General features: G+C 47.3%; 1 protein-coding gene across 1 annotated transcript; it reads left to right on the top strand.

Moving 5' to 3' along the window:
- Positions 1-6,045: 6,045 nt before the first annotated feature.
- LOC129685833 (adenylyl cyclase-associated protein 2-like) lies at positions 6,046-14,003 on the top strand. The gene is made up of 5 exons (XM_055619340.1): positions 6,046-6,108; positions 7,648-7,791; positions 8,096-8,181; positions 13,198-13,303; positions 13,947-14,003. The coding sequence occupies exons 1-5, from the start codon at positions 6,046-6,048 to the stop codon at positions 14,001-14,003; spliced, it is 456 nt and encodes a 151-aa protein (XP_055475315.1).
- The last annotated feature ends 1,508 nt before the right edge of the window (positions 14,004-15,511 follow it).

Here is a 15,511-nt window from a genome sequence, read left to right as displayed (position 1 = left end):
TGCTATTGTTCGATATAATGACAACAACTGTAACATCACATACAGCTGTGGTACTCGAAAAATAAGAACTACATATTAGTAAAATCTTATCTGGTATTGTGGATTGCTAAGAAATAGTGCTTGCTATCAATTTTCTAGAGGCTTAAATGCAGTAGGATCCCATCGATAAAGCGTCCGCGGGTTTGGGGAGGTATCTCAGTGGATAAAGGGCTTGCCACATGAGCATGAGGACTTGAGCTTGGTCCATCCCCTGAGCCTTTGTGAAAAAGCCGGGCATGGTTAGCCCCTGCTTGTGATTCCAGTGCGGGGACTGGCCAGCCAACCAGATTCATCTACTCAGCAAGCTCCAGCCTATGGGAGATCCTGTCTCAAAAACAAAAGTGGATGGCTCTTAACGAACGACACACAAGATTTACCTCTCGAGCCACAGACATGTGCAGATGCGCGCGCACATGAGCACACACACACAAACACACCCTGTTAATCCCGCCGCCGGTTGAGAATGGGACCACTAGCACCATCTTAAGCAAGATTTAAAGCAAGCTTTAATTAAATATAGGCCAGAAGGATAGATCTCTGGCCAGGTCTATCTCTGGGTTCCCAGAACATGGTGACCAGTCACGCCTTGCCAGGCTTAAAAACGCAACCCCACGAGGCCTCCGTATTTCCCATCAGGTCCAATCAGGGGCAAGCTTATACCCCGACTATTTTCTGCCTATGCACAACACCACTATTCACCTACCTCTAATAAGGGACAAGCGTGAATGCTCACGCATTTCCTGCCCACGTACCTTCCACCCACACTCGAGCAATCACATCCGGCGCAGATGCAGCTGGGTCAGACAAACTTGTTCAGGGGAGCGAAACCATGCAGAGCTCCGGGTCTCACAGCACCCACAGGTGTTCCCACATCTACACACATGCATTGCAGCGGGGAGCCACCGTTGGTGCACTTTAAACCCTACTTTATTTGGGGTGTTGAGGCCTCTACCTCCCTTCCACCAATCCCCCCAACCTTAAGTAGGAGAGAGTAGGTTAGTGGGGAGACAGGGCCCACGCCCCTTTACTGCTCCTGGCTAGTTAGGGTCAAGGGGTTCTTTTAGAGCTCTACAACAGTCTCCGTCAACCCCAGACGCAGCCAGCAGGCACCTCCACGCTGCAGCACCCTGAAGTCTTTCACTCCGTCTGTCTGTCTGCTCCAAACCGCGACACCGTCTTTGGTCTCTGGTCTCTCCAAACTGCTCCACGCCACACCAAACACCAACCCCCTGTCTTTTTCACTCTCATACTCAGAGTCCTAGATCACAGCCCTCTCCGTGCTGCACGTGGAAGGCCATTAGCAGCTGGCAAAGATCGTGCCCCACACATGACAATTAAGAGGTGTGGTCAAACTGTGGCCCAACTAAAATTCCACACTTGGGATTAGCACAAAAGCATTTTTTTATAACATACAAAGAAACCAAAACCTCTATTACAGAGCACACATACACAGAGTCCAAATTATGAGCGAGGCGTGGTAGCTCACTTCTATAATCCCAATGCTTGGGAAAGTAGAGTAAGAGAAGTACAAGTTCGAGGCTAGCCTGAGCTACAAAGTAACTTCTACGCCAGTCTGAAACTCAGAGTGAGACCTCCTCTCAAGAAGAAACGAGTCCAAAGTTTATTGTTCCGATTTTTTTAGTTGTTAGGGTTTTTGAGCCATAATGGTGCCACCCTTGTCTGAAACCGTTTCTAAAATGATGCAATTTGCACAGTACCTACGTTACAATCTGTCCTAGAATAACTCTCAAAAGATTCATGTGTTAATCATCACTTGAGCCCTGGCTGGGGGCACGTGAGGAAGGTGAGGGAGGTGGTGGAAACGTGTGAAGTGGGGCCTAGTTGCAGGAAGTAGGTCACCGAGGGCATCCCAATGATGGGATTATCGGGGTCCTGCCTCTCTCCCCACTCACCATACTGCTGTAAGGGCCCAAGTTAACCTGTAGTCCCTCTTGCCCAAGGGTAGGTATTTCCTGAAATGCTGAAGGCTGTTGTTGATGTTTGCACTCCCCTAAACAAGTTTGTTTGACCCGGCTGTGTCTCGTGTGCTTACTCATGTGTAGGTGGGAAGTATGCAGGCAGGAAACATGTCAGGAAGCACATTTGCCCCTGATTGCACCTGACTGGAAAAACGGTCACCTTATACTTCTGAAAATGTGATTTGTCTCCATTTTCTGAGAACCCAAAAATGAACCTGGCACAGCCCCATCATCCTGGACAGTAGTTAATTAAAGCTTGCTTCAGATTTGGCTCAAAGTTGTGGACCGGGTCTTTCTCTTCGGATTTTCAGGATTAATGCTTCCTGCCACCCTGAGGTGTTCCTTTGTTCTGGCTTCCTACCCGGCCTCCGAAGTGGAGTTCTGACTTGTCGAAAGCAGTGCAGCCAGCTCGCCATGGACTTAAACCCCTGAAATTCTGACCCAAACAAATCTTTCTTCCTTTTAAGCTGTTTTCCCTCAGGCATTCTGTCACAGCAACAGAAGGTTGCCCAATGCCAATTACTAAGTGTTTTGATGGGGTTTTATTTGTTGGTGTGCTTGTGGGTTTGATTGGATGGCTTGAATTCAACTCTTAAAATCATTCTTCTTACTACTTTTTTAATTTTTTTGAGACTGTAATTACATTTCCCCCTTTGCTATTTCCCTCCAAACCCTCCCGTATACTACTCCGCGATCCCTCGAACTCGCAGGCTCTCTTTTCACTCAGTGTGCTTGCATGCATCTATGCATGCATGTATGGATGTACTCTTAAATATAACCTGTTCAGTCCATCTATTGTTACTTCTATGTGTGGAAGAAGAAGAGCTCTTCTCAAGGGAGGGCCACCTCTTGCTTTCCCAGCTTCCTTCAGTTGCCTGTAGTTCTTCATCTAGAGTTGAGGCCTCATGAACTTTTCTCTGTCCATGTGGCATGTTCGATGGTGTCATCCTTTTTCAGCATATGTTTGTGCAATGTTTGGTCATGTCGGTGAGACTTTACAGATGTAGGTTCTGATGTTGCAAGAAGACACAGACTCACAGCAAACTCCCTGATCCTCTGGCACCTACAATCTTTAAAAAAAAAAATGTTTTCTTTGTTCTTGAGAACTGTATACATTAATGGTGGAATTAGAATGTTCTGTATTTGCTTGTGTTTCCTGTCTGTATTTCCAGTCACTCCACCAAGCAAATATTCATTTCATAATCAGAAAAGGAATTTTTTAACAAAAAAAACTTAGCTATTTCCTACTTGACACAAAAGTATACAAGCACCCTGTATTCCGGGATCGGGAGAGATAGCTTAGGGGTAAGAGCACTGGCTGTTCTTCCAGAGGACATGGGTTCAATTCCAGCACCCATATGGTGGCCCATAACTGTCTGTAACTCCAGTTCCAGGGGGGAGGGCTCAATGCCCTCTTCGTCCTGTAGAGCCCTGCATGTATGTGGGGCCCATAACCTCACACAGCTACACACGCATACACTAAAGAGATAAATAAATGTTTTGGAAAGAAGCCTGTGTTCCAAAGGTGGGTGAGATGGCTCAGGAGGAAAACACCCTACACCAAGACTGATGATCTGAGTCTGATCTCCAGAACACACATGGTGGAAGGAGAGAATGGACTCCCAAAATGCTCTTTTGAAGTCCCCTGGTGCACACAAAATTAGTAAGTAAAAATCCAATTTTAACTTTTTGAAAAAGAATCCTTAATTCTAGAAATAACCGGCTAGTTCCATTGCTATTGTGTGCCCATCTTTAAGGTCAAAGTCCAGATTGTTGCCTCTCTTACAGAACTGCCTGAGAGAGAATCTGGTTTGCCTTATTGGGTAAAGTTTCTCCAAAGCTTGCTGATAAAACTCTTCCATTTTACTCTCTGCAAAACAATCTAGTTGCTTCTGCAGCTAAGTGGAGATGGAGCTGATAGCAGCCCTGGGTTCTTCAGGTTCAGAGTCCTTGCAAGGGCCGTGAAGACACAGCCCTGAGACACTCTCCCAAGCACTTCCCAACTAGCATCACTCGGCTAGCACAGCCTTGGAGACATTTGCCGAAAACATGACCTCGCTCACTCACCTCTGCCCTTTCCGTAGGACCATGTGTGTCTGTGTCTGCTCCAGGGATACCTGAAATAGAAAAGATTTGGGGGCTTGTCTTCACAGCTTGAAAATTTTATTTCCTTTCAGGAAATTGTCTTAGAAAATAGAAACCCGAAGGAAACGCAGGTTTGGGTTGTTTTATTTTGGAGAGAATTTACACAATACAACAGCAGCTGTGTATGAATGTGAGCATGCATGTGTATGTGTGTGGGCGCCTGAGTGTGAAAACTGTCCTCCTTGGTTATTTGTTTTTTGAAGCAAGATCTCTCATTAGACGTGGCGCTCACTGATGGCCGAGGACGACAATGTCACCCCCCCATGCCCTCTCATTTCCATCCTCTTGCCACTGCCACCGCCATCCAGAACCGCAACTGCAGGCGGGTACAGCCGCACACAGCTTTTAAAAATGTGGGTGCTGCAGATCCACTCCCACTCACCTCCAACTGCTGCAGCACTTAACCGACTGAGGCATCCCTCCAGCTGTGTGTTCAGGACCACCGCACCACACTCTAAGAAAACAAGTGCACAGAAAACCAGGACGAGGGACTCAGAAGATCATTCAGTGGGTAAAGGGCCTACGCACTGACCAGGCAAGGATGAAGACCAGAGTTTGAATCCCCAGAACCCACATCAAAGTGTGGGCAGGCTTAATGGCTGCCTGTGCTCTCAGCAGTCATGAAGCCGAGACCAGGAGAACCAGGGACTCTAGCACAAGGCTGCACTGCGCTTCCCAGAACTGGTGAGCTCTGAGTTCAGTGAGAGATCCTGCCTCAAGAAATCAAGGGGGGGGGCAATCAAGGAAGCAGTCAGCTCCAGGCCTCCACACGTGCACATGCTCATGCACCTGCACCACATTTACAGACACATACTCCAACATACATATACATGCATAGATACCCCCTACACAAATAATAATAATAGTATAATAATAATCAATAATTTATAATAATCAATAATAATAATAGTGTGATAATAATAATACAGAAACCTTTTAACTTATCTTCTCTTTACTGGGGAATTCAGCTCAGTTTGTAGGCTGCTTGTCTAGTTTGTCCAAGGCTCTGGGTTCAATTCCTATATATACACACACACACACACGCCTTTCTCTAGTGGGAAGCACTTTCGTAAGCTTAGCTGACATAACACAACTCTGCCCGTATTTTCTGAGTATGCCTCACAGATACCTAATACCTAAGCAGGTAGAAGGATGTCTAAGGTCCTGCCACAGCGCCTTTCCACTGACATCCGCACAGTGAGCTTTGATGGAAATCACGCTGTTCTCTCTGGTGTTCCGTAGTCCAGCTGTGGAAGTTCAGGATGAACTGGAGGAGATAAGCCACTTCACAGCACACGCAAACCTATTGGCACAGAATGAAGGCCGAAATGTTTGTTAGCATTGGTAGAAACAAGAGTTGTTCTTTCTTCTCTTGACATTTTTAACTGATAAAAATTCTTCACACAGTTGCCAAATTAAGGCAAAAGGCAACTTTCTTGATATTTATGATGGTCTCATCAGATAACCAATATAAAATGTCTTCCAGAATTCTGCATCTTCTCAGACTTCAGAGTTTGTTCTTGGGATGTTAGAGATAAACGAAGTTGGTCGTAATAAATCTCTCCAGTGTTGTAAATACACAGTTTCTGGTTCTTTCTCTTCTTGGGGCAACAGAACAGATTCCACCAGCAGTTGACACAGTCTGGTCTTTCTCAGAGATGTCATTTCATCAAACATGTTATGGTTTAGCCAAGTGCTGAGAGGCAAGCAGGGGCCGCTGCTGCGTGGCTTTGCCACAACGGAACTGCTGGCCTTTGAGGGAACCAGCATCGCCCTTTTGATATGGTAATTGAATCTGGACCGAGAAAAGGTCTATGGAGAGAGAAATATTTGCTTTCTAAAGATTAAAATTCCAAACCTTGTGTGGTGGCACACGGCAGCAATGACAGTCATCAGGAGCGAGAGGCAGGAGAATTTCCGAGCGTTGGAGGCTACTCTGCTCCACGTAGGAAGCTCCAGGGAGCCTTTCTCCCTTAGGTTGCCAACTATTTAGTCGCAGCGGCAAGAAACATGACTAACACAACTCTGACGTGAGCTGTGGCATGGCTCTCAGAACCATCACTTGCAATTATTCTGTAACAGCCCCGGGGCCAGAGGTTTAAAATATAGCATCCCCTATAACCAGAGGCTGGAGGGGGTTCTCTTCTATTTGTGCCAAATGAAACAAAAAAATCAGCTGAAGTGATTTTCCTCAGAGCCGCATGGATGGTAATCGGCAGAGAGTAGATTTGAACCAAGGTCGTTCTAACTCCAAAGCCTCTCTCTCTAACACGTGGCTTGGGAGGAAACATGGCAAGAGGGTTACAGTCAGAAGAGGGTCGCGGTTGTGGCTGTGGCCGAGCCTAATTTTGTCCCCGGTGGTCTGCTGCTCCTTTGGTGTGTGACCCCTAGTGACCACCTAGGGGGATTTCCCAGTCTTCCCCTCCTGCCCAGGCCTCCCCAAGACCAAGGAAATGAGGATGAGGCCTCAGGGAGAGGGGAGATGGTGCCGGCATGTAGACAAGGTTGAAAACCATCGCTCTAAAAAAAAGAAAAATTGAAAGAGTTGTAAGGCGCTTTTCCATTTTCCCTCCTGTGAATAGGATTGAGTAAAATTCTGCTGAAAGCATTTCAACTGCTCCTGCCAGGCAGGGCCTTGCTATTTGCTATTCCTCTCTCTCTCTCTCTCTCCCTCCCTCTCTCTCTCTCTCTCTCTCTCTCTCTCTCTCTCTCACACACACACACACACACACACACACACACAGGCTCCAACTTTGTATCTGGCTCCTCAACACCTGGAGGTCCAACAGGTGTCAACACTCAGCAGGAGAGGGCTTGAAAGCCGCCGCAGGGAGGCTCTCTTCCTGTCGTACCTTGTGACTCTGCTCACACAGTTTTGAAGATCATTTTAATGTAACTACAGGAGTCATGTGGTGAATTAATGAGAAGAGAATGTGACCACGCTTGGGCTAAGGACCGTACAGAAAGCCATCAGGTTGAGGACGTAAAAGATGATAAATCATTGAATCGTAATTGTCTCCTTTGGGTGTTGGGAGGAACAGGATTTTACCCTCTAGCCCAGGCTGGTCTCAGAGCGTCCTGCCACGGTCTCCTAAATGCTAGGATAAGAAGTGTGAGCTACCGCACCATGTCTGGCGTCACTGTGATTTCAACCCCTGCTTCGGCCTCCCAGGTGCTGGGGTGACAAGGATGAGCCACCATGTCCAGCTTGGCTGCTGTTGCTGCTGCTGTTCTTGTTTTAACACCGGCCTTTCTGCCAGCCAAGCTGCTTATTGTGGTGTTTTCAATCCAGAGTTGGTTGAGCCCACAACAGTAGCATGCAGAGATCCCGAAAGAAGGCTGTCTGTATCGACATCGTCCTCTTCAGGATGGTCGCATGTTCCTTTCGGATTCCCAAGTCACAGCGAGCCCCGGGCGGTCCCCTCAGGCTAGTGTGCACAGTGTTCTGCCTGTCCGAAGTAACCAGTCCAATGTTTGCCCACAGAATGAGCTGGCTGTCCTCCTGAAACCCATATCGGAGAAGATTCAGGAGATACAGACTTTCCGAGAGAGAAACCGGGGGAGCGACATGTTCAACCACCTCTCAGCCGTCAGCGAGAGCATACCCGCCCTCGGGTGGATAGCTGTGGTGAGTAAGGACAGACTATCACAGGCGTCACCTTTTCAGGGACTTTCACCTTCAGGCTCGTCCGTAGCCTGGGGCACCGCAGGAAGGCTCCTGCAGGCTGGGCACATCGGCTTTCTCTTACCCTGTGTGAGCCCAGTGCTCTCTACGCTGAGATGGGAAAGCGTTTCTCCAGCCTCTACAGACCCCACATTGCCTCTGGCTCTCACCCGTTGTTCTGCTGCTTTTCTCCTGCTTCTTCAAGGTGTTTTCTTTCTTATCCTGTGTTTTTTTCTTCTATGCTTGGGTGATGGTCCTGCTTTCTCAGTCCCCCAAACCTGGTCCTTATGTCAAGGAGATGAATGATGCTGCCACCTTTTACACTAACAGGGTCCTGAAGGACTACAAACACAGGTATGTACCGTCTTTTACTGGCTGTGTTTTTCAGTCGATCATTTGTCAGACCTCTGCTCCTCAAGCTTAGGTTTAACCCCAGATCCCTGTCCTGGTCTCTTCATTGGTACACTGACTAACCTTGAGACTAAGAGCCCACATTTGAGCTTCGAACCTGTGACCCAGGGGAAAGAGAACAGTCAGAAATCCAAGGCCATCTTTGCAACATGGCCAATGTGAGGTCTGCCTGAGCCACATGAGAGCGTGTCTTCAAACAATACATAGGCCGTTGAGATGGCTCAGCAAGCCCCCTGCCGCCATACCCCAAGGACCTGATTACTACTCCTCCATCTCCTGGTAGAGGACAGAGTCGACGCCCACGGGCGTCCAAAGACTCCCACGCAAAACGCGTGAATAAATGTCAGGAGAAAACAGAATAACTGGAGAGACTTCGCAGGCATTAGAAGCCGCTTCGGCTCTTCCAGAGGGCCAGACTTCGATGGCTTCGTGCGGTCCACAACTTCAACTCTAGGGGAGCCGACACCCTCACCTGCCCTCCGAAGACACCTCACGTGCGCTGCACGTATTGACACAGGGGACACACATACAGGCGTGAATAGAAGCTTTTCGTTGCTTAAGTAAAATTTTAAAATCCCGCTTTTGTAGGGAAAAGCCACACGGAGAAGGGGATCGGATTCCTGGATGGCATGTGTTTTACAAAGAAAGCTGCCTCCATTTTCTTTCACTGAATTGCCTGTCCTCATGTGACCACATGTCAGTACGTCGGGAATGTCTGTACTTAAAGACTGAGCCTCCATCATTGAACTTTTTCCTTCTTTCATGATTTGGAGACAGAGTCTCTTAATATATCTTGGTCTGACCTCAAGCTCGTGGCTATTCTCCTGTCTCCACCTCCCACGTGCTGGAATTGTAGGCATGTGCCACCAAACCCAGTGAAAATTTCCACTGAGCAAAGTAGAGATAGTGAGTGACTAGATAGGAGGAATAGAGGAGCCCAAAACGGAGATTGGTGAGACTGTGAACTAGGCAAACTGGGCACAAAACCAGAAACAGATGAAATAGAACCCGGCAGACAGACAGCTGTTGTCTGAACAACTGTCAACAGCTGTTGAAAGGACAGGTGAGCCAAGGGGTTTTGTCTGGAGAACCAGCATAGAAAGATCTGGTATCCTCCAGCCCAAATAAGGGATCCTAGAGAGACTGATCTGGGGACAGAAGAGAAAATGCCATCAAATGGAGGTAGGCCAGGCTGAGGAGATAGCTAGGAAAATGCCTCTTAACGTATTTACACAGATTGTCACAAGAGTGCTCACTCTCCAACGAGGCCACAGCTGGCTAAGTGTGATGTGGCCAGCCCTGCTAACTAATAGAAGAAAAGACTGAAATAAGAGCAGCCATCTTCGCTGCCTGGCTCTGGACTCCAGTAGCTCCCAATCTGAACTCTTAAGTGGGACCAGCAGAAGCAGCCACTGGTCAGCTAGCATGGGGCCTCCTAGTGACATCTCATCCTTATTCCACACTGCTCAGGTGGAAGGAAATCAGAGGGCCTGGCTTCTCTAGACTGTCTCAGTTATCGTACTAAGGCAGACCCTTCCCACAGAATGCGGAAAAATGTATAGCATACACAAATACCCACCACAGTCTAACCTATTGCCTAAGATGGTACCGGTCAAAATTTGCATTGCTGTTTTTTGTTAACATGGGATTTTTTGGGGGGGAGGGAAAGTTGTCTTCTAGTTTTCTTGAAGGTTTTTTTTTTCTTTTTTTCTTTTTATTTTTTCTTTTCTTTTTCTTTTTTTCTTTTTTTTTCTTTTATTTTCTTTCTTTCTTCCTTTTTTTGAGAGGGGTAGGGGTTGGTTAGTTGTTTTGAGACAAGATCGTACTGTGGAGCCCAGTGGCTAGCTTCCAACTCAGGATCCTCCTGCATCAACCCACTGGGTGCTGGGAATGCAAGCATACGCTACCACACCAAGCTCTTTTTTAAAACATATAACATATTTTTTAGTCAGCATATAAGAATATTTATACCATATATGTGAGGTATGGAGAATTGTAATACAAGGAATCATTCCACTTATTCATTCCAACAACTAATTTTACAATATTTTCATCTCCTCCCCCAAAGAAACCTGTACTCACTTGTTGCTCCTGGTTTCTCATAAGCTTCTCCAACCCTCAGTGTCTGCTTGCTGCCTGGATAGCCTCCCGAGGTTCTACCATCACCAGAGGGTTTGGGGTTTCCCACGGTCTTGCTTCTGTACAAAACAAATGCAGTCTTTGCCCCCTTCAAGGTTGCTTGTTACAGAACTGGGAATTGAACTCGGGGCTTCCCCTCTGCTAGACAAACATCCCCACGGAACTGCACCCCCAGTCCTCTTTTCACTTTCTTTCATTTTGAGACAGTCTCCCCAAGTTGTCCAGGCTTGCCTTGCACTTTTCTGTCATCTGAGCAGGCCTTCATGGTGTGACCCTCCAGCCTCAACCTCCTTTGCAGTTTGTAATTACAAGACCATGGCCCACTCAGGCTTTGCCCCTTGATCTCAGCTATTAGCGTTAAATATGAAAGGTCAGGCAGCATCACCGGGCGCTTCATCGGCAGCATGCCTAAAAAAGATATAATAAGCCAGAGAAATGTCACTAGAGGTGCATGTGTCGATTCACCTGGGCGCCAGTCCCCCTGAATGTCTTCCACTGGTGAACTGGTGAGTGTAAGGAGCCTCACACCCCAACATCCATCTGTGGGGGGTCTCCCAAGTGCCCCACAGGGCCTTCTAGGTGTTGCCCGTGTGGCAGACCTGTGGGAGAAACTGCTGAAGGAAGGGCTGCGGGCCTCTGTGCCTCCCTGGTAACCAGCTGGGCTGGCTGTTGGCTCCTTTGTCTATAGGAACAGAGTGGATCGGTTGCCTTGGCTTTGCCAGGGCGTGGTTTTGCAGCTTCCAACGCCAATGAAAACAGAGGGAGGGTCACAACTTCCATGTGTTTGGATGTGGCTCAACTAATGTTCTAGAGACTAAGCTTCAGGTAAAAGGCACCATGCAGCTATTCCTGCCTGTAACCTTTTTCTAGAACTTTCTTTAAGTCAAAGTGATACTGCAATGCTTAGGAGAGAAACACATTTAAACATATAGATTTGGTCTTCATTGGTGGTTAGGAATTTTCATGCAATTATTTCTTCCTACGTTTTTGTTTTTGTTTTGTTTTTTTTTTTTCTTGGAACTTTCTCCAAGCCAAAATAATACCTCGATGGTTAAAAAGGAAAACCACCTGAGCCTTGTACAGCTTTGGCCCTTGTTAGTTGCTAGCATTTTTAGCAGTACATATGTCAAATGTATGATGGGATTATCTCTGGCGTGTTGTCATGCCTGTGTGTTGCGTAAATGCACACACAGATGAGACATACCTGCATAGGTAGAGCATGTATGTAGACATACATGCTGAATCATATTGAAGGGAGCCTCATCCTCTGATACCATTGTACACAGTCTCCTGTGTCTGTGGGCACCTCCTAAGAGCCTCTAGAACAAGGCATTAATGAGGTAGGTCTAGGAAGCTACTCACTTAGGGGATTTTAATTATGAAAGTGAGGCAGAGCCTCATAGATTCCGGTCACAGAGCCAGCAAATCTAAAGCTGTGGAAGAAAACGGGGTGGTCAGGAATCCAATCCCTACATGACTTACTTCCTCACTGAAAACGTAGATGTCTGACAGAACCAACCTAAGACAGGAGAGGTTCATTTTATCTCATGATTCAGGAAATACAAACCACCACGGCTGGCAGGGCACAGCCATAGGCTGGCTTGGCAGCTGAAGCAGTGAAGAGAGCTCACATCTGAGCGGGGCAAGAAGCAGAGATGGGACAGGAAATGAGGCTGGAAGGCCCACCCTACAGTGACTGACTTCCTGTGACACTCCACCTCTTAAAGGCTGCACGACCTCCCAAAACAACAAGTTCCCAGACATATGACTCTGTAAGGATCATTTCCCATCCAAACCATGGTCATCGCCCTGCTCACTCTCCCTGGTGGCATGGCTTCCTGCTGTGGACTCTAGGCATAAGGGTGGCATTCAGAACATTGCAAGGATAGCAGTCTATGTGGAGAAAAGTCACTGTTGTCAAGAGGCTTAATAACAGAGCTTTCCTTTTGGGGTTCTCTTCAGTTATTGACATTAGTGGAATATCGTTGAGTTTCTGCCAACTCAAAACTCAGTGTTTTCTCATTTTCTGACCACTACTTCTTCCTTCAAAATGGGGGCAAAGAAGATTATGGGGGCAGAAATTGCCCAAAGAAATGCAACAAAGGGGGCGAATGTGATTAAAATATATAATTATAAAAGAATTAATAAGAATAATATGTTTTTAGGAAAGAAATGCAACCAACCATTTGCCTATTCTGGCAGCTCTCACAGCCTCATGTGTTCACCCTATTAAGAAAGGCTTTTGACTTGCTCCTCGTTCAAACAAACAAACAAAAACAAACAAAATCTGATCAAACTCCACCCAGCTCACATTGTCAGGAGCATCCAAGTCAGGTACTTCAGTGAGAGTCACTTTAGAAGGATGAAGTGTTGTCAGCTGTCCATGTCATTTGTAGTGGGTAGAAGTCTCCAGCCAGTCAGACTTCTAAAACCAAATAACGGCTGAATTACTAGAAAACAAGCCAAATGCTTTTGCTCCATGTTTGTTTGTTTGTTTGTTTCTTTTTCATGCTGTTCTCTCCCCTAGAAACATGTTGTTCTTTATTTTATTCGAGAAGGGGGTCAGAAGCAACGGTCTGCTCCCCGCAGCCACCTCCACCAGGGATGGCCTACTTCCTGTGTCAGCTCCGCACACCCGGGTCCCCGTCTCTGTCTCTCTGTCCACACCCGCAGCTCAGAGCACTGGCCATCCTCCTGCCCCCCTCTGGCTAGAGGACACTCGCTCTGGGCTCCTCTGGAGCTCCACCTACCAGATGGACACGTGTAAAACTGGGTTTTCGATCCTAACCCTGCTCTCGCCCACTCTCTCTTGTACTGAAGTGACCTGCATCACGTGGATTGGGTGAAGTCCTATCTCAGCATCTGGAGCGAGCTGCAAACCTACATCAAGGAGCACCACACCACGGGCCTCGCTTGGAGCAAAACAGTAAGTACCAGGCCCCCTCTGACCCAAGCATCAAAGGTCATAAGAACACTTGTGGAAACCTGTATCCCACCACCCCTAATAATCTTAAGCTTTAGACTGTACCTCAAGATAGGACAAAAGCTTTACGGAAACAGCCCTGTAACAAGGACGCAAAGGGAGTTATTTAGTATTCAGCCATAAAGAACATGATCGTGTCATTTGAAGGAAAAAAAAAAATGAACTGTAGACCACCGGGTTAAGGGAAATAAGCTGGATCCAGAAATGCAAATCTCTCCTGTTTTCAAACTACATGATAAACATCTATACTTGGGGAAGTGCCTTGTGCAACCTATCATTTTATACAATTGATGTATGCTGATAAGAAAATGAATGGGAAACCAACACAGCGGAAGGTTAGCCTGGGTAGCGATTACGTGGAGAGCACGCCCTTGGCTTACCTCAAAGGGCTCAGCTCAAGCACAGGGGTTTACAAGCATCACCATGCCCTTAAGAGGTGGGAATTAAAGGAAACGTGAGCTTTTGGGTATAGTTATAAATGAAATAGCAACGAAAAGTTCTGAGTATTTCTTTCGATGTAGCAAAGTTTATTGAACTTGTTTAGGTTTGAATCTTGTTTAAGTTTGGCATGTTTGCTTCCTTTCAGGGGAGGGTTGAGGCAATGCCTCCTATCTTCCGGATTAGCCTGCATAACCTTGGATGACCTTGAACTTTTACCTGCCTCTACTTCCTAAGTGCTTGGACGGCAGGTGTTCGCCAGCACGCTCAGTTCACGCGGTGCTGGGAACCAAGCTCAGGGTCTCGTGCATGCTAGAGAAGCGTTGCACCAGCTAGGCCACACCCCAAGCCCAACCCTAAACTTTGGATGTGCCTTACCAGTGGGGTGAGCCAAAGCTTATGTGTGTGCACACTTTAACTTCCATACGGGACACTACAGTGACCCCGGCCTCCTCTCCAGCCTCCTCCCCGACTCACTGAACATCACAGCAATCACTGGCTGCCTGGAGTGTCCTGAGCACAGCAATGCTTAACCAGCGGTTCTCAACCTGTGGATTGTGACCCCTTGGGAGGTCAAAGGACTCTTTCAAAGACCATCTGCGTATCCGATATTTACATTAAGATTCATAACAGTAGCAAAAATTACAGTTATGAAGTAGCAACAAAAATAATTTTATGGTTGGGGCGTCACCACAACATGAGGAACTGGGTTTTTTTTTTTGTTTGTTTGCTTTGTTTGGTTGGTTTGGTTTGGTTGGTTAGTTTGCGTGTTTTGGTTTTTTGAGACAGGGTTTCTCCTTGTAGCCTTGGCTGTCCTAGCCTCGTTTTGTAGACCAGGTGGGCTTTGAACTCACAGTGATCCTCCCTGAGCGCTGGGATTGAAGGTGTGTGCTACCACGCCTGACTGAGGAACTGTTTTAAGGGGCTGCAGCCTTAGGAAGGCTGAGAACCGCTGGCTTAGATAAAAGTCAGAAGAAACTGCTGTTTCTGAATCTGGTGTCCTCATTCTGCTTTGCCTCAGCTGCAACATCCTAAATGGATATTGTGCTTCTAACCCTAGACGTTTCCCAGAGGTCGACAGCCTGCATCTTCCCCAAGCTTCAGCTCAGATACCATTGAAAAACATGTATTGCTCTTCACCAACTCCGCCTCCAGGGCCGTGGCTCTCCTCCATGCTTGTCTGGCTTCTTAAGTAAGCCTAGTGAGTGCAGTTGTGGTTTCTCTGTTCTCACCTGCTCAGAAAAACTTCTCTGAGTCCAGCTCCTGGCAGAGAGCGCGCTCAGCAGACGCTGTCACGTGTGTAGAGGATGCATCCAGGACTCTTGGGACTTCCTTGCCTCCTGGCGTCTCTGTGCTTGCTTTTGACGGAAAGTCCCTGCCATTAGAAATGAGCACTACCCTTGAATAGTCAGCCATCCAAGCAGGGAAAAATGAAGTGACGCAATTGTGAATTCCATCCAAAGGTCCAAGTCCCACCGACACCTGTGCTCCAATACGCAGCCCTGAGTGAGTGCGGAGGGCAGCAGGTTCAGGACTGAGGTGACTGTGATGTTCAAGTTTTCAGAGAAGTGTGGGGCTCCTCTGAATATCCCCCAACAGGAACACTCCGGGTCAGGTTAGCAACCACCCCTCCAGACTGCTATTCCCCTGGGTTCCTACTTTGCCTCTCCCACCACACAACATAGTGATATGGACAAAAGATTTCATGCATTT

Source organism: Psammomys obesus, unplaced genomic scaffold (genome assembly GCF_907164565.1).
Source record: "Psammomys obesus unplaced genomic scaffold, mPsaObe1.curated_primary_1811, whole genome shotgun sequence".
Lineage (NCBI taxonomy): Eukaryota > Metazoa > Chordata > Mammalia > Rodentia > Muridae > Psammomys > Psammomys obesus.
This window is presented reverse-complemented; position numbering and strand designations above follow the sequence as displayed.

What these genes read in the sequence shown, in the direction of transcription:
- LOC129685833 (XM_055619340.1), top strand. Translation starts at nt 6,046, where the DNA reads ATGACAGTCATCAGGAGCGAGAGGCAGGAGAATTTCCGAGCGTTGGAG. An exon ending in CCCTCGGGTGGATAGCTGTG is followed by an intron (nt 7,792 to 8,095) that starts GTGAGTAAGGAC and finishes CTGCTTTCTCAG; the next exon opens with TCCCCCAAACCTGGTCCTTA. An exon ending in CTGAAGGACTACAAACACAG is followed by an intron (nt 8,182 to 13,197) that starts GTATGTACCGTC and finishes CTTGTACTGAAG; the next exon opens with TGACCTGCATCACGTGGATT.